The sequence below is a fragment of the Biomphalaria glabrata genome, chromosome 5 (assembly GCF_947242115.1).
Source record: "Biomphalaria glabrata chromosome 5, xgBioGlab47.1, whole genome shotgun sequence".
Lineage (NCBI taxonomy): Eukaryota > Metazoa > Mollusca > Gastropoda > Planorbidae > Biomphalaria > Biomphalaria glabrata.
In genome coordinates this window covers 23865601-23888683 of record NC_074715.1, presented here as the reverse complement: position 1 = coordinate 23888683, position 23083 = coordinate 23865601, and the positions used below count along the sequence as shown (strand labels likewise).

General features: G+C 37.6%; 1 protein-coding gene across 1 annotated transcript in view; it reads left to right on the top strand.

Annotated features, from left to right (window-relative positions):
- Window positions 1–23083, top strand: part of LOC106077688 (uncharacterized) — a 55913-nt gene that overhangs the window by 11552 nt on the left and 21278 nt on the right. The window contains exons 7-11 of the mRNA XM_056031018.1: window positions 62–91; window positions 6227–6391; window positions 9001–9147; window positions 20991–21176; window positions 22968–23077. Of these exons, the coding sequence (XP_055886993.1) occupies window positions 62–91; window positions 6227–6391; window positions 9001–9147; window positions 20991–21176; window positions 22968–23077 (638 nt within the window). The remainder of the gene's footprint in view (window positions 1–61; window positions 92–6226; window positions 6392–9000; window positions 9148–20990; window positions 21177–22967; window positions 23078–23083) is intronic.

Here is a 23083-nt window from a genome sequence, read left to right as displayed (position 1 = left end):
CCAAAGAAACCAACTATTTTTTTTATTTTTCTGTTGTTTTTTTTTTTTTGTTTTTTTTTAGACTGAGAAACTGGCTTTGGCATTAGTTGAGGTAAGTCTTTCTTATGCTATCTGAAGCAGTAGCCAATGTCAATCAGGAAGTCAGTTAACAGTTATAGAGAGAAATATATATACAAGTGTGTGTGTGTGTGTGTCTGGTTCGGTAAGGTTGATATTGCCGGAAGTGGTAAGCACTCCACTACCTTTAAAATGCTCCCAATGGCAGGCGTCTCAAATAGCCTCTGACAGTCTGACCCCTGGTCTTTATGTGTTTCTCGAATATTGTGTCCAGCGGAACTGTTATCATTGACAGGAGAAGGGGGACAAAGGCGAATAACTAGCTTTTAAACCAGTAAGCTTTGGGCAAGAGGGACTCCTTAGTTTTGGCTGGCTACACACCTAGGGGAAGGAAAACTCAAGCATGGTAAAGGCTTTAGGAGTCAACCCTGAGAAAAATCAGGAGCCGGCGAACTTTAGGCAGCGTGCATCACACAGTGTTATACTTTGGAGAGCTTGCGACATTTCGGGTAATTGTCGCTAATTTGTATATAAATCAGCTGCGTAGAGAGCGTGGGCGACATCATAGCTAATGCCTGGGCATTCATCTTGTTTCAATAAGACGAGCCATAGTCGTCTCCTGACTGAATCAGTTATAGTTCAATAGGTTCTGCAATTACGCCTCTAAATATCCAAAGGAGAAAAATAGATGTGAACCTTTGTTGATTAAATCCCCCTGTTTGACCCATACATCTGTACTTTAAAGTTAGACACCATGTTGGTTTTAGAGTGGCTGCTGAAAAGTGTTGCTCATGGCTAGACACGTTTCTTTATCTCTCTGTATCAGAATGCTTCGAAAGAGAATTGTGTATTACTGCAACATATCTTGTACATTACAGGTGTTCCTTCCAAGAGTCCTACGCGTATCCATAGGTCCGTCTAGTGATTCTAGTCATGTATGTCAGCCATGTGTAACTTGGACGTCTCATTCCTGTACACAAGTGATGCCAATGTCAAGGAAAGAAACCTGAAAAGAATGTATAATATATTTGCGAAATATCCCCCATTTTCTAACCATGACGAGATCTATGGAACCGCGAAACGGATTGACATGAAATTTTGTACACAGGTTCCTTTCCCCTTTTCAGTGCTCTCTAAAAAAACCAGTTTTGATAGATTTGCAGTTGGAGCCAGAAATTGGCGAAAAATCTTACGCTTGCTATTAAGCAATTGTATTTAGCCTAATTATCGGTATTTCCACTAAATGGTTGTAGTCTATGTATAGTTCGTCCATCGTGATGACGACCACTTTGTCATCCAGGGGGGCAGAGGGCTTTGTTCTGGGGTTTTATGCCTCCTCATGTGGATGGTTAGACCTATTTGAGCTCGGAATGTTCGGCTGCACACTGGGCAGGTTATTCCAGCTGGAACTAGTGTCATTGGCCTTGCTTTTATTCTCTGGCGTTTTTTCTTCTGCCAGCTTTGTTCACTTTTCCTCAACAACCTGTGCGCCAGTTTTCACAGCGCGACGCCATGATGCTCTGTCATGTGCCTCTGTCTCCCAGGTGCCTGGGTCTATGCTGAACGCCTTCAGAGAAGCTTTGAGGGTGTCCCTGAAGCGCTTTCTTTGACCACCTTGCGAGTGCTTTCCTTCACTTAGTTGGCCATACAAGAGTTGTTTAGGGATGCGGCGGTCTTCCATTCTGCATACGTGTCATACCCATCGCAGCTGGGACTGCATCAGGATTATGTGGGTGCTTTGCAGACCCGCTCTTCGAAGGACTTCAGTATCTGGTATTTTGTCTTACCATTTGACATTCAGTATTTTTCTTAGACATGTCATGTGGAATTTAGGGTATTTCCACTAAATGGTTGTAGTCTATACATAAAGCTTAAATACAAAAGTTCAATAGCACTAAATAGACCTCTGTCTATTTTTTTAAAATCATATTTTCGTTTTCCCTGTATCACTGCCTGAATGCATGTGTTTGTGTGTACACATTGAAACAAAAAAATGAAATCAATCAATCTTAAGTGATTAACTTGCCATTGTGGAAACTTTAAAAAGTCAACTAATAAAACCAAATCTATATTTAAATATATTTTTGGGAGAACACATAGGCCTAATATATTTATGAAGTGAAGCGCGCGCATTTTAGTGTGAGGAGAAAATTACTAGAAAATAAAATGTAAATTGTGTAGAATTCGATACTAATAATAATAATAATTAGATCTACATCTAAATACATACTAAATGTAGAATAAGAAATCAAACTTTAACAATTTGGTCTCCACAAGCTATAAATAACGGGGAAAATAAGTTCAAGTGTGTATATGGTGCATCTCTAGATAAAGGCTCAATGTTAAGTCTACATATAGGATTGAATTTTTAAAAAACTCATGTGTAAAGTAAAGTGTGCTAAACTTCGAATTGTGGTCTATGTGAGAGAGCGTTACTGAAAAAAAAGGATGGGGTCGACCAAAAAGCAACATAGAGTATATGAGAAGCATGTAATTCTTTGTGTGTGGGAGGGAATGCAGGAAGCTGAAGACATTACATGTAATTCTTTGTGTGTGGGAGGGAATGCAGGAAGCTGAAGACATTACATGTAATACTTTGTGTGTGGGAGGGAATGCATGAAGCTGGAGACATTGCATGTAATACTTTTTGTGTGGGAGGGAATGCATGAAGCTGAAGACATTACATGTAATTCTTTGTGTGTGGGAGGGAATGCATGAAGCTGAAGACATTGCATGTAAAACTTTTTTGTGTGGGAGGGAATGCATGAAGCTGAAGACATTACATGTAATACTTTGTGTGTGGGAGGGAATGCATGAAGCTGGAGACATTACATGTAATACTTTGTGTGTGGGAGGGAATGCATGAAGCTGGAGACATTACATGTAATACTTTGTGTGTGGGAGGGAATGCAGGAAGCTGGAGACATTACATGTAATTCTTTGTGTGTGGGAGGGAATGCATGAAGCTGGAGACATTACATGTAATACTTTGTGTGTGGGAGGGAATGCATGAAGCTGAAGACATTACATGTAAAACTTTGTGTGTGGGAGGGAATGCATGAAGCTGAAGACATTACATGTAAAACTTTTTTGTGTGGGAGGGAATGCATGAAGCTGGAGACATTACATGTAATACTTTGTGTGTGGGAGGGAATGCAGGAAGCTGGAGACATTACATGTAATACTTTGTGTGTGGGAGGGAATGCATGAAGCTGAAGACATTACATGTAAAACTTTTTTGTGTGGGAGGGAATGCATGAAGCTGGAGACATTACATGTAATACTTTGTGTGTGGGAGGGAATGCATGAAGCTGGAGACATTACATGTAATTCTTTGTGTGTGGGAGGGAATGCATGAAGCTGAAGACATTGCATGTAAAACTTTTTTGTGTGGGAGGGAATGCATGAAGCTGAAGACATTACATGTAATTCTTTGTGTGTGGGAGGGAATGCATAAAGCTGGAGACATTACATGTAATACTTTGTGTGTGGGAGGGAATGCAGGAAGCTGGAGACATTACATGTAATACTTTGTGTGTGGGAGGGAATGCATGAAGCTGGAGACATTACATGTAATACTTTGTGTGTGGGAGGGAATGCATGAAGCTGAAGACATTACATGTAATTCTTTGTGTGTGGGAGGGAATGCAGGAAGCTGGAGACATTACATGTAATACTTTGTGTGTGGGAGGGAATGCAGGAAGCTGGAGACATTACATGTAATACTTTGTGTGTGGGAGGGAATGCATGAAGCTGGAGACATTACATGTAATACTTTGTGTGTGGGAGGGAATGCAGGAAGCTGAAGACATTACATGTAATTCTTTGTGTGTGGGAGGGAATGCAGGAAGCTGAAGACATTGCATGTAATTCTTTGTGTGTGGGAGGGAATGCATGAAGCTGGAGACATTACATGTAATACTTTGTGTGTGGGAGGGAATGCATGAAGCTGAAGACATTGCATGTAAAACTTTTTTGTGTGGGAGGGAATGCATGAAGCTGAAGACATTACATGTAATTCTTTGTGTGTGGGAGGGAATGCAGGAAGCTGGAGACATTACATGTAATACTTTGTGTGTGGGAGGGAATGCATGAAGCTGAAGACATTGCATGTAATACTTTGTGTGTGGGAGGGAATGCATGAAGCTGGAGACATTACATGTAATACTTTGTGTGTGGGAGGGAATGCATGAAGCTGAAGACATTGCATGTAATACTTTGTGTGTGGGAGGGAATGCATGAAGCTGAAGACATTACATGTAATACTTTGTGTGTGGGAGGGAATGCATGAAGCTGGAGACATTACATGTAATACTTTGTGTGTGGGAGGGAATGCATGAAGCTGAAGACATTACATGTAATACTTTGTGTGTGGGAGGGAATGCAGGAAGCTGAAGACATTACATGTAATACTTTGTGTGTGGGAGGGAATGCATGAAGCTGGAGACATTACATGTAATACTTTGTGTGTGGGAGGGAATGCATGAAGCTGGAGACATTACATGTAATACTTTGTGTGTGGGAGGGAATGCAGGAAGCTGAAGACATTACATGTAATTCTTTGTGTGTGGGAGGGAATGCAGGAAGCTGAAGACATTGCATGTAATTCTTTGTGTGTGGGAGGGAATGCATGAAGCTGGAGACATTACATGTAATACTTTGTGTGTGGGAGGGAATGCATGAAGCTGAAGACATTGCATGTAATACTTTGTGTGTGGGAGGGAATGCATGAAGCTGAAGACATTGCATGTAATACTTTGTGTGTGGGAGGGAATGCATGAAGCTGAAGACATTGCATGTAATACTTTGTGTGTGGGAGGGAATGCATGAAGCTGAAGACATTACATGTAATACTTTGTGTGTGGGAGGGAATGCAGGAAGCTGAAGACATTACATGTAATACTTTGTGTGTGGGAGGGAATGCATGAAGCTGAAGACATTACATGTAATACTTTGTGTGTGGGAGGGAATGCATGAAGCTGGAGACATTACATGTAATACTTTGTGTGTGGGAGGGGATGCATGAAGCTGGAGACATTACATGTAATACTTTGTGTGTGGGAGGGAATGCAGGAAGCTGGAGACATTACATGTAATTCTTTGTGTGTGGGAGGGAATGCAGGAAGCTGGAGACATTACATGTAATACTTTGTGTGTGGGAGGGAATGCATGAAGCTGAAGACATTGCATGTAATACTTTGTGTGTGGGAGGGAATGCAGGAAGCTGAAGACATTGCATGTAATACTTTGTGTGTGGGAGGGAATGCATGAAGCTGAAGACATTGCATGTAATACTTTGTGTGTGGGAGGGAATGCATGAAGCTGAAGACATTGCATGTAATACTTTGTGTGTGGGAGGGAATGCAGGAAGCTGAAGACATTGCATGTAATACTTTGTGTGTGGGAGGGAATGCAGGAAGCTGAAGACATTGCATGTAATACTTTGTGTGTGGGAGGGAATGCATGAAGCTGAAGACATTACATGTAATACTTTGTGTGTGGGAGGGAATGCAGGAAGCTGAAGACATTGCATGTAATACTTTGTGTGTGGGAGGGAATGCAGGAAGCTGAAGACATTGCATGTAATACTTTGTGTGTGGGAGGGAATGCAGGAAGCTGAAGACATTGCATGTAATACTTTGTGTGTGGGAGGGAATGCAGGAAGCTGAAGACATTGCATGTAATACTTTGTGTGTGGGAGGGAATGCAGGAAGCTGAAGAAAGGGATGCTTGAAGTCACGTGCTTAAAGCGTCTGTGTGTGTGTCTGGGGTGATATAAAGAGAAAGAAAGAGAGTGGGCCATTCCAATTCAAAATAACAGATACTAGCATGTTGGGTGCTCGTTGAAATTGTTGCCGTTTTATTGGAAGTGCAAAAAGAAAAAGGAGAGGAGGATCCTGCCAAATATATATATAGGCCTTTATACACACACACACACACACACACACACACACACATACATATATATATATATATAATATATATATATATATATATAGCTGGGAGTCAATCAACGAGCGTAGTCGGTGTGTAGCCTAGTTAGTATAAAAATCTGCGCACTTTCCTCTCTATTAGAACTGTATTTCAGGGCACACTTTGATTTACTTTATAATTGCTTAACACTGGAAATAAGTTGATCTCATAGAATAGATTGTTTTTTTTTTGTCAGAGTTACGGAGATTACTTCGGACTGGATGAAATGGTACAAATGGGCTACATTGCGCAAGGCTTGTCGGCAGAAACACTGCGCAAAATGAATAATTTACATATCCATGCGCCTTCATTAGATGGTCTGGCTCTCAGTGAAGTACCAATGAAGGTACTAGTAAATAAGGTGAGTCTGTCTCTCAGTGAAGTACCAATGAAGGTACTAGTCAATAAGGTGAGTCTGGCTCTCAGCGAAGTACCAATGAAGGTACTAGTAAATAAGGTGAGTCTGGCTCTCAGTGAAGTACCAATGAAGGTACTAGTAAATAAGGTGAGTCTGGCTCTCAGTGAAGTACCAATGAAGGTACTATTAAATAAGGTGAGTCTGTCTCTCAGTGAAGTACCAATGAAGGTACTAGTAAATAAGGTGAGTCTGGCTCTCAGTGAAGTACCAATGAAGGTACTAGACAATAAGGTGAGTCTGGCTCTCAGTGAAGTACCAATGAAGGTACTAGTCAATAAGGTGAGTCTGGCTCTCAGTGAAGTACCAATGAAGGTACTAGTAAATAAGGTGAGTCTTGCTCTCAGTGAAGTACCAATGAAGGTACTAGTCAATAAGGTGAGTCTGTCTCTCAGTGAAGTACCAATGAAGGTACTAGTAAATAAGGTGAGTCTGGCTCTCAGCGAAGTACCAATGAAGGTACTAGTCAATAAGGTGAGTCTGTCTCTCAGTGAAGTACCAATGAAGGTACTAGTAAATAAGGTGAGTCTGGCTCTCAGTGAAGTACCAATGAAGGTACTAGTCAATAAGGTGAGTCTGTCTCTCAGTGAAGTACCAATGAAGGTACTAGTAAATAAGGTGAGTCTGGCTCTCAGCGAAGTACCAATGAAGGTACTAGTCAATAAGGTGAGTCTGTCTCTCAGTGAAGTACCAATGAAGGTACTAGTAAATAAGGTGAGTCTGTCTCTCAGTGAAGTACCAATGAAGGTACTAGTAAATAAGGTGAGTCTGGCTCTCAGTGAAGTACCAATGAAGGTACTAGTAAATAAGGTGAGTCTGTCTCTCAGTGAAGTACCAATGAAGGTACTAGTAAATAAGGTGAGTCTGTCTCTCAGTGAAGTACCAATGAAGGTACTAGTAAATAAGGTGAGTCTGGCTCTCAGCGAAGTACCAATGAAGGTACTAGTCAATAAGGTGAGTCTGTCTCTCAGTGAAGTACCAATGAAGGTACTAGTAAATAAGGTGAGTCTGGCTCTCAGTGAAGTACCAATGAAGGTACTAGTAAATAAGGTGAGTCTGTCTCTCAGTGAAGTACCAATGAAGGTACTAGTAAATAAGGTGAGTCTGGCTCTCAGTGAAGTACCAATGAAGGTACTAGTAAATAAGGTGAGTCTGTCTCTCAGTGAAGTACCAATGAAGGTACTAGTCAATAAGGTGAGTCTGGCTCTCAGCGAAGTACCAATGAAGGTACTAGTAAATAAGGTGAGTCTGGCTCTCAGTGAAGTACCAATGAAGGTACTAGTAAATAAGGTGAGTCTGGCTCTCAGTGAAGTACCAATGAAGGTACTAGTAAATAAGGTGAGTCTGGCTCTCAGTGAAGTACCAATGAAGGTACTAGTAAATAAGGTGAGTCTGGCTCTCAGCGAAGTTCCAATGAAGGTACTAGTCAATAAGGGGAGTCTGGTAGGACAACGCCTATTAAGGTGAGCACGTAGTGATTAAAGTGAGCAGGGACGTGAAGGTGTATTTTTTTAAGATAAAAAAATATGTTGCATTTGCATTGTAGTCATAGAATAGGTAATAGAAGTCTACAAGGGAATTAATCCAGATTCACAAATCAATGTGAAATTTGTGAATGGCCATCTCCTAAATGTTGTGGACCACTTGACCTACCTGGGCAGCACAGTGGCCAACGATGCGTCAGTGTCCAGAGAAATAGACAACCGTCTCGCAAAGGCCAGCAGCGCTTTTGGTCGCTTCAGTCTGAGAGTAGGGCGCAATAGAGCTTCACCTAGCAACACAAATCAATGTTTATAAAGCAGTGGTTCTCGCTACACTTTTGTTAAAGTATGGTTCTGAGACGTGGGTTCCCGTGTCGAAGGCATTTAAGGCTCATTGAACCTTTCCATCAAAGATGCCTTCGCACAATAATGGGCCTAGCTGGCAAGACTACGTTACAAATAACTATGTTCTGCTGGAGGCCAGTGTGGACAGTATAGAAGCACTAATTAACATTCGACAGCTGCTCTGGGTCGGACAGTTATCCCGCATGGGAGACGACCGCATACCAAAGGTGATCTTCTTTGGTGAGCTTATAGGAGGACTGCGTAACAGCGCTCGGGGTGCCCCCCCCTCCCGTAAATGCTCCAACTCAGGCTCATTTAGTCCTCACTGGCAAATTACCTTTACATTTTTATTTTCTCTATTTTATTCTTGAAAAGTTCACTATATCTAGTGGTTAGGTATGAAACATTGAGTTATTCTTGAAAAGTTCACTATATCTAGTGGTTAGGTATGAAACATTGAGTGAAGACAATGTTAGGAATTTGTTTGCCAGTTTTACACACTGAACATTTTCTCTAAGGGAGAAAAAGAAACGCTAGTAGATAGAAAACAGCATGAACATATTCGGTGATTGCCCATGCTTTCCAAATAATCCCTTCAAAGTGATCTATTCAAAGGCCATTCATCTCCCTGACTCCATAGGAAATTGAACTCAAGAACTTAGGATGTAGAAAGATTGAATCCTGTTTTATTTTTACTTCAAATATAATCTTCACTGTATCCCACACAAGGTTATCCAAAACAATCCTAAAGAGTTATTGAAACTGAAAAGGTTGGCGGCCATAGCAAGTTCATCCACTCTGAGCAAGCTGCTGACAGATTCGTTTGTGTATGACAATATAGAGGAAGTGAAAAGAGTTCGCTGGACATTTGAGCAAGTATGTCTATGTGATGTATGTCTATGTGATGTATGTCTATGTGATGTATGTCTATGGGATGTATGTCTATGTGATGTATGTCTATGTGATGTATGTCTATGTGATGTATGTCTATGTGATGTATGTCTATGTGATGTATGTCTATGTGATGTATGTCTATGGGATGTATGTCTATGGGATGTATGTCTATGTGATGTATGTCTATGGGATGTATGTCTATGGGATGTATGTCTATGTGATGTATGTCTATGGGATGTATGTCTATGGGATGTATGTACTTAGACTGTTAAACACTTGAGCAAGTATGTCTCTGGGATGTATGCACTTAGACTGTTAAACATTTGAGCAAGTATGTCTATGGGGTGTATGTACTTAGACTGTTAAACATTTGAGCAAGTATGTCTATGGGATGTATGTACTTAGACTGTTAAACACTTGAGCAAGTATGTCTATGGGATGTATGTACTTAGACTGTTAAATATTTGAGCAAGTATGTCTCTGGGATGTATGCACTTAAACACTTGAGCAAGTATGTCTCTGGGATGTATGCACTTAGACTGTTAAACATTTGAGCAAGTATGTCTCTGGGATGTATGCACTTAGACTGTTAAACACTTGAGCAAGTATGTCTATGGGATGTATGTACTTAGACTGTTAAACATTTAAGCAAGTATGTCTATGGGATGTATGCACTTAGACTGTTAAACATTTGAGCAAGTATGTCTATGGGGTGTATGTACTTAGACTGTTAAACATTTGAGCAATTATGTCTCTGGGATGTATGCACTTAGACTGTTAAACACTTGAGCAAGTATGTCTATGGGATGTATGTACTTAGACTGTTAAACATTTAAGCAAGTATGTCTCTGGGATGTATGCACTTAGACTGTTAAACATTTGAGCAAGTATGTCTATGGGGTGTATGTACTTAAACATTTGAGCAAGTATGTCTCTGGGATGTATGCAATTAGACTGTTAAACATTTGAGCAAGTATGTCTATGGGGTGTATGCACTTAGACTGTTAAACACTTGAGCAAGTATGTCTATGGGATGTATGTACTTAGACTGTTAAACATTTGAGCAAGTATGTCTATGGGGTGTATGCAATTAGACTGTTAAACATTTAAGCAAGTATGTCTATGGGATGTATGTACTTAGACTGTTAAACATTTAAGCAAGTATGTCTCTGGGATGTATGCACTTAGACTGTTAAACATTTGAGCAAGTATGTCTATGGGATGTATGCACTTAGACTGTTAAACATTTGAGCAAGTATGTCTCTGGGATGTATGCACTTAAACATTTGAGCAAGTATGTCAATGGGATGTATGTACTTAAACATTTGAGCAAGTATGTCTCTGGGATGTATGTACTTAAACATTTGAGCAAGTATGTCTCTGGGATGTATGTACTTAAACATTTGAGCAAGTATGTCTCTGGGATGTATGTACTTAAACATTTGAGCAAGTATGTCTATGGGATGTATGCACTTAGACTGTTAAACACTTGAGCAAGTATGTCTGTGGGATGTATGTACTTAGACTGTTAAACACTTGAGCAAGTATGTCTATGGGATGTATGTACTTAGACTGTTAAACATTTAAGCAAGAATGTATCTGGGATGTATGTACTTAGACTGTTAAACATTTGAGCAAGTATGTCTATGGGATGTATGTACTTAGACTGTTAAACATTTGAGCAAGTGTGTCTATGGGATGTATGTACTTAGACTGTTAAACATTTGAGCAAGTATATCTATGGGATGTATGTATTTAGACTGCTAAACATTTGAGCAAGTATGTCTATGGGATGTATGCACTTAGACTGCTAAACACTTGAGCAAGTATGTCTCTGGGATGTATGTATTTAGACTGTTAAACACTAGAGCAAGTATGTCTCTGGGATGTATGCACTTAGACTGTTAAACATTTGAGCAAGTATGTCTATGGGATGTATGCACTTAGACTGTTAAACATTTGAGCAAGTATGTCCCTGGGATGTATGCACTTAGACTGTTAAACATTTAAGCAAGTATGTCTATGGGATGTATGCACTTAGACTGTTAAACATTTAAGCAAGTATGTCTATGGGATGTATGCACTTAGACTGTTAAACACTTGAGCAAGTATGTCTCTGGGATGTATGCACTTAGACTGTTAAAAATTTGAGCAAGTATATCTATGGGATGTATGCACTTAGACTGTTAAACATTTGAGCAAGTATATCTATGGGATGTATGCACTTAGACTGTTAAACATTTAAGCAAGTATGTCTATGGGATGTATGCACTTAGACTGTTAAACATTTGAGCAAGTATGTCTCTGGGATGTATGTACTTAGACTGTTAAACATTTAAGCAAGTATGTCTATGGGATGTATGCACTTAGACTGTTAAACACTTGAGCAAGTATGTCTATGGGGTGTATGTACTTAGACTGTTAAACATTTGAGCAAGTATGTCTCTGGGATGTATGCACTTAGACTGTTAAACATTTGAGCAAGTATGTCTATAGGATGTATGTACTTAAACACTTGAGCAAGTATGTCTATGGGATGTATGTACTTAGACTGTTAAACATTTAAGCAAGAATGTCTCTGGGATGTATGCACTTAGACTGTTAAACATTTGAGCAAGTGTGTCTATGGTATGTATGTACTTAGACTGTTAAACATTTGAGCAAGTATATCTATGGGATGTATGTACTTAGACTGTTAAACACTTGAGCAAGTATGTCTATGGGATGTATGTACTTAGACTGTTAAACATTTGAGCAAGTATGTCTATGGGATGTATGTACTTAGACTGTTAAACATTTGAGCAAGTATATCTATAGGATGTATGTACTTAGACTGTTAAACACTTGAGCAAGTATGTCTATGGGATGTATGTACTTAGACTGTTAAACATTTGAGCAAGTATGTCTCTGGGATGTATGTACTTAAACATTTGAGCAAGTGTGTCTATGGGATGTATGTACTTAGACTGTTAAACATTTGAGCAAGTATGTCTATGGGATGTATGCACTTAGACTGTTAAACACTTGAGCAAGTATGTCTCTGGGATGTATGCACTTAGACTGTTAAACATTTGAGCAAGTATGTCTATAGGATGTATGTACTTAAACACTTGAGCAAGTATGTCTATGGGATGTATGTACTTAGACTGTTAAACACTTGAGCAAGTATGTCTATGGGATGTATGCACTTAGACTGTTAAACATTTGAGCAAGTATGTCTCTGGGATGTATGTACTTAGACTGTTAAACATTTAAGCAAGTATGTCTATGGGATGTATGCACTTAGACTGTTAAACACTTGAGCAAGTATGTCTATGGGGTGTATGTACTTAGACTGTTAAACATTTGAGCAAGTATGTCTCTGGGATGTATGCACTTAGACTGTTAAACATTTGAGCAAGTATGTCTATAGGATGTATGTACTTAAACACTTGAGCAAGTATGTCTATGGGATGTATGTACTTAGACTGTTAAACATTTAAGCAAGAATGTCTCTGGGATGTATGCACTTAGACTGTTAAACATTTGAGCAAGTGTGTCTATGGGATGTATGTACTTAGACTGTTAAACATTTGAGCAAGTATATCTATGGGATGTATGTACTTAGACTGTTAAACACTTGAGCAAGTATGTCTATGGGATGTATGTACTTAGACTGTTAAACATTTGAGCAAGTATGTCTATGGGATGTATGTAGTTAGACTGTTAAACATTTGAGCAAGTATATCTATGGGATGTATGTACTTAGACTGTTAAACACTTGAGCAAGTATGTCTATGGGATGTATGTACTTAGACTGTTAAACATTTGAGCAAGTATGTCTCTGGGATGTATGTACTTAAACATTTGAGCAAGTGTGTCTATGGGATGTATGTACTTAGACTGTTAAACATTTGAGCAAGTATGTCTCTGGGATGTATGCACTTAGACTGTTAAACATTTGAGCAAGTATGTCTATGGGATGTATGCACTTAGACTGTTAAACATTTGAGCAAGTATGTCTCTGGGATGTATGCACTTAAACATTTGAGCAAGTATGTCAATGGGATGTATGTACTTAAACATTTGAGCAAGTATGTCTCTGGGATGTATGTACTTAAACATTTGAGCAAGTATGTCTATGGGATGTATGCACTTAGACTGTTAAACATTTGAGCAAGTATGTCTCTGGGATGTATGCACTTAAACATTTGAGCAAGTATGTCAATGGGATGTATGTACTTAAACATTTGAGCAAGTATGTCTCTGGGATGTATGTACTTAAACATTTGAGCAAGTATGTCTATGGGATGTATGTACTTAAACATTTGAGCAAGTATGTCTCTGGGATGTATGTACTTAAACATTTGAGCAAGTATGTCTATGGGATGTATGCACTTAGACTGTTAAACACTTGAGCAAGTATGTCTGTGGGATGTATGTACTTAGACTGTTAAACACTTGAGCAAGTATGTCTATGGGATGTATGTACTTAGACTGTTAAACATTTAAGCAAGAATGTATCTGGGATGTATGTACTTAGACTGTTAAACATTTGAGCAAGTATGTCTATGGGATGTATGTACTTAGACTGTTAAACATTTGAGCAAGTGTGTCTATGGGATGTATGTACTTAGACTGTTAAACATTTGAGCAAGTATATCTATGGGATGTATGTATTTAGACTGCTAAACATTTGAGCAAGTATGTCTATGGGATGTATGCACTTAGACTGCTAAACACTTGAGCAAGTATGTCTCTGGGATGTATGTATTTAGACTGTTAAACACTAGAGCAAGTATGTCTCTGGGATGTATGCACTTAGACTGTTAAACATTTGAGCAAGTATGTCTATGGGATGTATGCACTTAGACTGTTAAACATTTGAGCAAGTATGTCCCTGGGATGTATGCACTTAGACTGTTAAACATTTAAGCAAGTATGTCTATGGGATGTATGCACTTAGACTGTTAAACATTTAAGCAAGTATGTCTATGGGATGTATGCACTTAGACTGTTAAACACTTGAGCAAGTATGTCTCTGGGATGTATGCACTTAGACTGTTAAAAATTTGAGCAAGTATATCTATGGGATGTATGCACTTAGACTGTTAAACATTTGAGCAAGTATATCTATGGGATGTATGCACTTAGACTGTTAAACATTTAAGCAAGTATGTCTATGGGATGTATGCACTTAGACTGTTAAACATTTGAGCAAGTATGTCTATGGGATGTATGTACTTAGACTGTTAATCATTTAAGCAAGTATGTCTATGGGATGTATGTACTTAGACTGTTAAACATTTGAGCAAGTATGTCTATGGGATGTATGTACTTAGACTGTTAAACATTTAAGCAAGTATGTCTATGGGATGTATGCACTTAGACTGTTAAACATTTGAGCAAGTATGTCTCTGGGATGTATGTACTTAGACTGTTAAACATTTAAGCAAGTATGTCTATGGGATGTATGCACTTAGACTGTTAAACACTTGAGCAAGTATGTCTCTGGGATGTATGCACTTAGACTGTTAAACATTTGAGCAAGTATGTCTATAGGATGTATGTACTTAAACACTTGAGCAAGTATGTCTATGGGATGTATGTACTTAGACTGTTAAACACTTGAGCAAGTATGTCTATGGGATGTATGCACTTAGACTGTTAAACATTTGAGCAAGTATGTCTCTGGGATGTATGTACTTAGACTGTTAAACATTTAAGCAAGTATGTCTATGGGATGTATGCACTTAGACTGTTAAACACTTGAGCAAGTATGTCTATGGGGTGTATGTACTTAGACTGTTAAACATTTGAGCAAGTATGTCTCTGGGATGTATGCACTTAGACTGTTAAACATTTGAGCAAGTATGTCTATAGGATGTATGTACTTAAACACTTGAGCAAGTATGTCTATGGGATGTATGTACTTAGACTGTTAAACATTTAAGCAAGAATGTCTCTGGGATGTATGCACTTAGACTGTTAAACATTTGAGCAAGTGTGTCTATGGTATGTATGTACTTAGACTGTTAAACATTTGAGCAAGTATATCTATGGGATGTATGTACTTAGACTGTTAAACACTTGAGCAAGTATGTCTATGGGATGTATGTACTTAGACTGTTAAACATTTGAGCAAGTATGTCTATGGGATGTATGTACTTAGACTGTTAAACATTTGAGCAAGTATATCTATAGGATGTATGTACTTAGACTGTTAAACACTTGAGCAAGTATGTCTATGGGATGTATGTACTTAGACTGTTAAACATTTGAGCAAGTATGTCTCTGGGATGTATGTACTTAAACATTTGAGCAAGTGTGTCTATGGGATGTATGTACTTAGACTGTTAAACATTTGAGCAAGTATGTCTATGGGATGTATGCACTTAGACTGTTAAACACTTGAGCAAGTATGTCTCTGGGATGTATGCACTTAGACTGTTAAACATTTGAGCAAGTATGTCTATAGGATGTATGTACTTAAACACTTGAGCAAGTATGTCTATGGGATGTATGTACTTAGACTGTTAAACACTTGAGCAAGTATGTCTATGGGATGTATGCACTTAGACTGTTAAACATTTGAGCAAGTATGTCTCTGGGATGTATGTACTTAGACTGTTAAACATTTAAGCAAGTATGTCTATGGGATGTATGCACTTAGACTGTTAAACACTTGAGCAAGTATGTCTATGGGGTGTATGTACTTAGACTGTTAAACATTTGAGCAAGTATGTCTCTGGGATGTATGCACTTAGACTGTTAAACATTTGAGCAAGTATGTCTATAGGATGTATGTACTTAAACACTTGAGCAAGTATGTCTATGGGATGTATGTACTTAGACTGTTAAACATTTAAGCAAGAATGTCTCTGGGATGTATGCACTTAGACTGTTAAACATTTGAGCAAGTGTGTCTATGGGATGTATGTACTTAGACTGTTAAACATTTGAGCAAGTATATCTATGGGATGTATGTACTTAGACTGTTAAACACTTGAGCAAGTATGTCTATGGGATGTATGTACTTAGACTGTTAAACATTTGAGCAAGTATGTCTATGGGATGTATGTACTTAGACTGTTAAACATTTGAGCAAGTATATCTATGGGATGTATGTACTTAGACTGTTAAACACTTGAGCAAGTATGTCTATGGGATGTATGTACTTAGACTGTTAAACATTTGAGCAAGTATGTCTCTGGGATGTATGTACTTAAACATTTGAGCAAGTGTGTCTATGGGATGTATGTACTTAGACTGTTAAACATTTGAGCAAGTATGTCTCTGGGATGTATGTATTTAGACTGTTAAACACTTGAGCAAGTATGTCTCTGGGATGTATGCACTTAGACTGTTAAACATTTGAGCAAGTATGTCTCTGGGATGTATGCACTTAGACTGTTAAACATTTGAGCAAGTATGTCTATGGGATGTATGCACTTAGACTGTTAAACATTTGAGCAAGTATGTCTCTGGGATGTATGCACTTAAACATTTGAGCAAGTATGTCTCTGGGATGTATGCACTTAGACTGTTAAACATTTGAGCAAGTATGTCTCTGGGATGTATGCACTTAAACATTTGAGCAAGTATGTCTTTGGGATGTATGCACTTAGACTGTTAAACATTTGAGCAAGTATGTCTATAGGATGTATGTACTTAAACACTTGAGCAAGTATGTCTATGGGATGTATGTACTTAAACATTTGAGCAAGTATGTCTCTGGGATGTATGTACTTAAACATTTGAGCAAGTATGTCTATGGGATGTATGCACTTAGACTGTTAAACATTTGAGCAAGTATGTCTATAGGATGTATGTACTTAAACACTTGAGCAAGTATGTCTATGGGATGTATGTACTTAAACATTTGAGCAAGTATGTCTCTGGGATGTATGTACTTAAACATTTGAGCAAGTATGTCTATGGGATGTATGTACTTAAACATTTGAGCAAGTATGTCTATAGGATGTATGTACTTAAACACTTGAGCAAGTATGTCTATGGGATGTATGTACTTAAACATTTGAGCAAGTATGTCTCTGGGATGTATGTACTTAAACATTTGAGCAAGTATGTCTCTGGGATGTGTGTACTTAAACATTTGAGCAAGTATGTCTATGGGATGTATGTACTTAGACTGTTAAACATTTGAGCAAGTATGTCTATGGGATGTATGTACTTAGACTGTTAAACATTTGAGCAAGTATGTCTATGGGATATATGTACTTAGACTGTTAAACATTTGAGCAAGTATGTCTATGGGATGTATGTACTTAGACTGTTAAACATTTGAGCAAGTATGTCTATGGGATGTATGTAGTTAAACATTTGAGCAAGTATGTCTCTGGGATGTATGTACTTAGACTGTTAAACATTTGAGCAAGTATGTCTATGGGATGTATGTATTTAGACTGCTAAACATTTGAGCAAGTATGTCTATGGGATGTATGTACTTAGACTGTTAAACATTTGAGCAAGTATGTCTATGGGATGTATGTACTTAGACTGTTAAACATTTGAGCAAGTATGTCTCTGGGATGTATGTACTTAGACTGTTAAACATTTGAGCAAGTATGTCTCTGGGATGTATGTACTTAGACTGTTAAACATTTGAGCAAGTATGTCTATGGGATGTATGTACTTAGACTGTTAAACATTTGAGCAAGTATGTCTATGGGATGTATGCACTTAGACTGTTTAGTGACGCTTTAAGTCAATAATTTGTTAGTTCACACTTTATGTCATTCAGTTGAAAGACTTCTTTGAAATGTTTATTTTTAAAAATGTATTAAGTCCTTGATATTTTTACTCACATGTGACCTGGTCCACTAGTGTGTGATAGAACTAGTCCAAGTTAGTAAAAATAAAATTTCTAAAGTGATACTAATCTGCTAAAGATCTACATTCTAACCAATCTGCTAAAGATCTACATTCTAACCAATCTGCTAAAGATCTACATTCTAAACAATGTGCTAAAGATCTACATTCTAACCAATGTGTTAAAGATCTACATTCTAACCAACGTGCTAAAGATCTACATTCTAACCAATGTGCTAAAGATCTACATTCTAACCAATGTGCTAAAGATCTACATTCTAACCAATGTGCTAAAGCTTAGTTGCTCAAGAAAAAAATACATCTATTTCAAGATTCTGAATGTTCGGCTACATGCAGATGCTGCTATACCAGGGGTGGGCAAATTACGGACCGCGGGCCACATGTGGCCCGCCGGAGTGTTTTAAGCGGCCCGCGAACACCTAAAGAAATCAGGTGTGCCCCCAAAACATGCATATAAAAATACAAATATACTAAAACTAATTTAAAATATCTATATAAATATTTGACACTGTGTCATTGTAAAAAGTTGTAAGTCAACGGAGGTTATCACTATTGGCTCTACTTCAATACAATCAGTCAAAGACACAATCTCAGGCCAGTATTTATTCAATGCTATGAAGAACTGCGTTGAGTATTGGGTATGCTTGGAACAAGTGAAACAACTGATAGATCTCGATCTTTAAGAAAAAACGTGTTGTTGTTTTTTATAATATAGAATATCCCAACCATAAATTCTTAACAGTAAAGTTTGCACAAAGCTGTTTAAAACATCTATAAATTTGAGATACACATAACTCACTAATCAAACTTATCGGAGCCAGGGTCTTAACCACGGGCAGTTCCGAAAAGAACTTGAAGATTTAGAAACAAAATATTCCGATGTAACCGCTGGCTTAGCATGGTTAATATTTCTAATGAAGAGTGGCAGAGCGATATTCAATGTTTTTGTATTACTGTGGGTAGTTTCCATATGAAATGTAAGTGCATGTTAAATCTTTTCAAACATAGCTTTTCCATTTTATATCCAGACGAGCTAGTGAAAACAGTTTGTTTTTTTAATGAAAATTAAAACTATTTCTAGTGAAATGGTTAAAAATGTTATGCTTACCAGAAGTTGTATTTACACATTTTAAAAAATTTTGATGCTCAACTTTCACATTATTGTGTACACATGTTGTTGTTTTTTGTGGAAACTAAACAAGTGTAATTATAGGTCAATAGTGATTGATTAATTTGACAGTAGTCACAAGGGCAACAACTTAAAACAACTAGTAAGCTAGTTCTGGAATATTATGCATGAGCGATAAAAGTTAAATACTTCACATTTAGTACAACTGCACATTTGTGGTGAAATGTGATGTAAAAGACAGTGTATGTGTGTGTGTGTGTGCCCCCCCATTCCCCAATTTTTTTTATGCGGCCCTCGATATGAAAAGGTTGCCCACCCCTGTGCTATACTATGGGTTTTACACTCAGATGTTGCTATACTATGGGTTTTACACTCAGATGTTGCTATACTATGGGTTTTACACTCAGATGTTGCTATACTATGGGTTTTACACTCAGATGTTGCTATACTATGGGTTTTACACTCAGATGTTGCTATACTATGAGTTTTACACTCAGATGTTGCTATACTATGGGTTTTACACTCAGATGTTGCTATACTATGGGTTTTACACTCAGGTGTTGTTATACTATGGGTTTTACACTCAGATGTTGCTATACTTTGGGTTTTACACTCAGATGTTGCTGTACTATGAGTTTTACACTCAGATGCTGCTATACTATGAGTTTTACACTCAGATGTTGCTATACTATGGGTTTTACACTCAGATGTTGCTATACTTTGGGTTTTACACTCAGATGTTGCTATACTTTGGGTTTTACACTCAGATGTTGCTATACTATGAGTTTTACACTCAGATGTTGCTATACTATGGGTTTTACACTCAGATGTTGCTTAAAAGTCGCTAAATTATGGGTATTACACTAAAGTGTTGTTATATTATGGGTATTACACTCAGATGTTGTTATATTATGGATATTACACTCAGATGTTGTTGTATTATGGGTATTACACTCAGATGTTGTTGTATTATGGATATTACACTCAGATGTTGTTGTATTATGGATATTACACACAGATGTTGTTATATTATGGGTATTACACTCAGATGTTATATTATGGGTATTACACTCAGATGTTGTTATATTATGGGTATTACACTCAGATGTTATATTATGGGTATTACACACAGATGTTGTTATATTATGGATATTACACTCAGATGTTATATTATGGGTATTACACTCAGATGTTGTTGTATTATGGGTATTACACTCAGATGTTATATTATGGGTATTACACTCAGATGTTGTTATATTATGGGTATTACACTCAGATGTTGTTATATTATGGGTATTACACTCAGATGTTATATTATGGGTATTACACTCAGATGTTGTTATATTATGGGTTTTACACTCAGATGTTGCTATATTATGGGTATTACACTCAGATGTTATATTATGGGTATTACACTCAGATGTTGTTATATTATGGGTATTACACTCAGATGTTATATTATGGGTATTACACTCAGATGTTATATTATGGGTATTACACTCAGATGTTGCTATATTATGGGTATTACACTCAGATGTTATATTATGGGTATTACACTCAGATGTTATATTATGGGTATTACACTCAGATGTTATATTATGGGTATTACACTCAGATGTTGTTATATTATGGGTATTAAGTTTAACCGTCGTCTTTCATAGACGGTGTGCAACAACACGAGACTATTTTTTTTAAATCATGTTCCAAGGTGACAAACATTCATTATAAATAATTCTTGATGAAATCTGTGCTGTGGTTCATCTTGAAATGCGGTGCTGTAGACCAATAATACTTTCTTCCTACCTTGTGTCTTCCATGGAAGCGGATTAAATTCTAACCCCGTTCGAATGTTTGCTAATGGTAGGCCATCGTTCTGTGTGAGAAATACAAGAGAGCGATGCAGCGTCCCTTAACAACGAAGGACCTGGTAGGCTTAGGGACACTTCTCAAGGGCGTGTCTAAGGTGGAGCTCATGGGCCTGATGAAAAATGAGACCGATGTCATGAATCTGTGCTACCGTCTCCCAGAGGAGGATTCCACTTCCACACAGGTAGGTCTAACTGAGATTGTGACAGTTCACTGATTATGACACAATTAGCAGATGATACTAGATCTACTAGAGATCATTTGAAAGACTGAATTAGTTTTTTTTTCTTTTGCGGGCCATTTCATTCAACGAGTTGTTTTTTTTTTGTTTTTTTTTTGTTTTTTTTTTGCTTACAAATGTAATTAACTACAATGGTTTTAAATAACATCCCGCAAGAGTCTAAAGACTTCGTATCTCAAGTAAAATGACAATGATATCGTTTACCAACACAGACAATTATTCTCATAAAGCTCTGCGCACTATTAATCATGGCATTAGAGCTTTGCTTTGAAAATATTTCATCTTACATGGACGTGAAAAAAACAATGTACCACAATATATTTCATTGACTAATATTTCTTTAAATAAAAAATGCACAAAAATTTTGGAGCTTCAGAAGCTCAATCTCCTCAAGTCTAGCTTGTACTATTTCTCCTAGTAAGAAAATTGCAGATCAAACCAAAAGAAATTAAGAAAAAAAAAGGGGGGGGGCTGGACGTGCGACATTCGAGATAAAAACACCATTGCAGCCCCCGCCCCAATGAATGTTAAATCTTTTTTTTCCTTTCAGATATAGTGTTTTGTAGATCATTTTAAACCGAAAAGGTTCTTTCTGGGGATAGTATCCATCCACCAAGGTTGTCAGGGCAGAGCGCCGTTAGTTGCACCAAGCGTTTTCCTTCATTCTGAGCTTAATAAATTCGTTCTTAGGCATTTTTTTTTCTGGTAGTAAGAAGAGCCCATGTCAAAATTAATAAACGGAATGGGACGATCCGATAATGAAAGTATTTTCTAGGTATCTAGGCGCACTATTCATCCATCCTGTTTGTTTTTTTAAAAGTCGCTCAAATTAAGTCTACTAAAAAGGGGACAGCATTGGCTAATACTATAATGCGAGGGATGTTCGCGATACATATAGCGCACGTATGTATTAAATAAGCCTTTCCGCGAATAGTTTTTTTAAAAGGTCAACATAACGATGTTTAACACTTCTGAACATCGAAACGAATCACGTTAGCCGAGACATTTTGAAATTATTTTTTTTAAGTTTTGAATCGATATTGTTTTAAACGCCTCTCACTAAAACTGTAGACATTTTTAAAGGTCCTTATTAGTTGATAATAAGAAGTCTTTACCTTACAATATTTAATTTAAAACATTGATAATAATGTCATTTTACTGGTTAATAGTCAAAATTCGTCAATAGTACGATGGTAAGTTGGTCGTTAGTCGGAAGAAATTGGTCCGTTATACTAAACTATACAATAACTACAATGCAAACACGACCTATTTTTTGTTCTTAAAGACAGCTTTTGCATCCCCCTTTTTGGGCATTTATACTAAAGAAAATCAACTCTATAGATCAAGATTAGTATAATAGATATGCCTAGGCATGTTCGGGTATATATAGAGTTTTAATATTTAAGTTTTGCCGACTTTTGCCAATTTTTTCCCACTTTGGTTTCACCACTTAATGGGTGTTACCCAGTGTGGACCGTAACCCACGCACCCACTTTGTGACGTCACTGATATAGATAGATAGATAGATAGATAGATAGATAGATAGATACATTGATTGATTGATTGATTGATAGATAGATAGATAGATAGATAGATAGATAGATAGATAGATAGATAGATAGATAGATAGATAGATAGATAGATAGATAGATAGATAGATAGATAGATAGATAGATAGATAGATAGATCAAGGTGTGTGTATTTGTGACATGCAAGTCTTAACATTATTGTCAGATACAAGGTATTGTAATGACCTTTAGAAAAGCGACACGGTTGAGTGAGATTATCAAGGTCAGCCTGAATCCAGAGCAAGCTTTCAAACTCTCCAGGCATCTGGCACACTTGTGAGA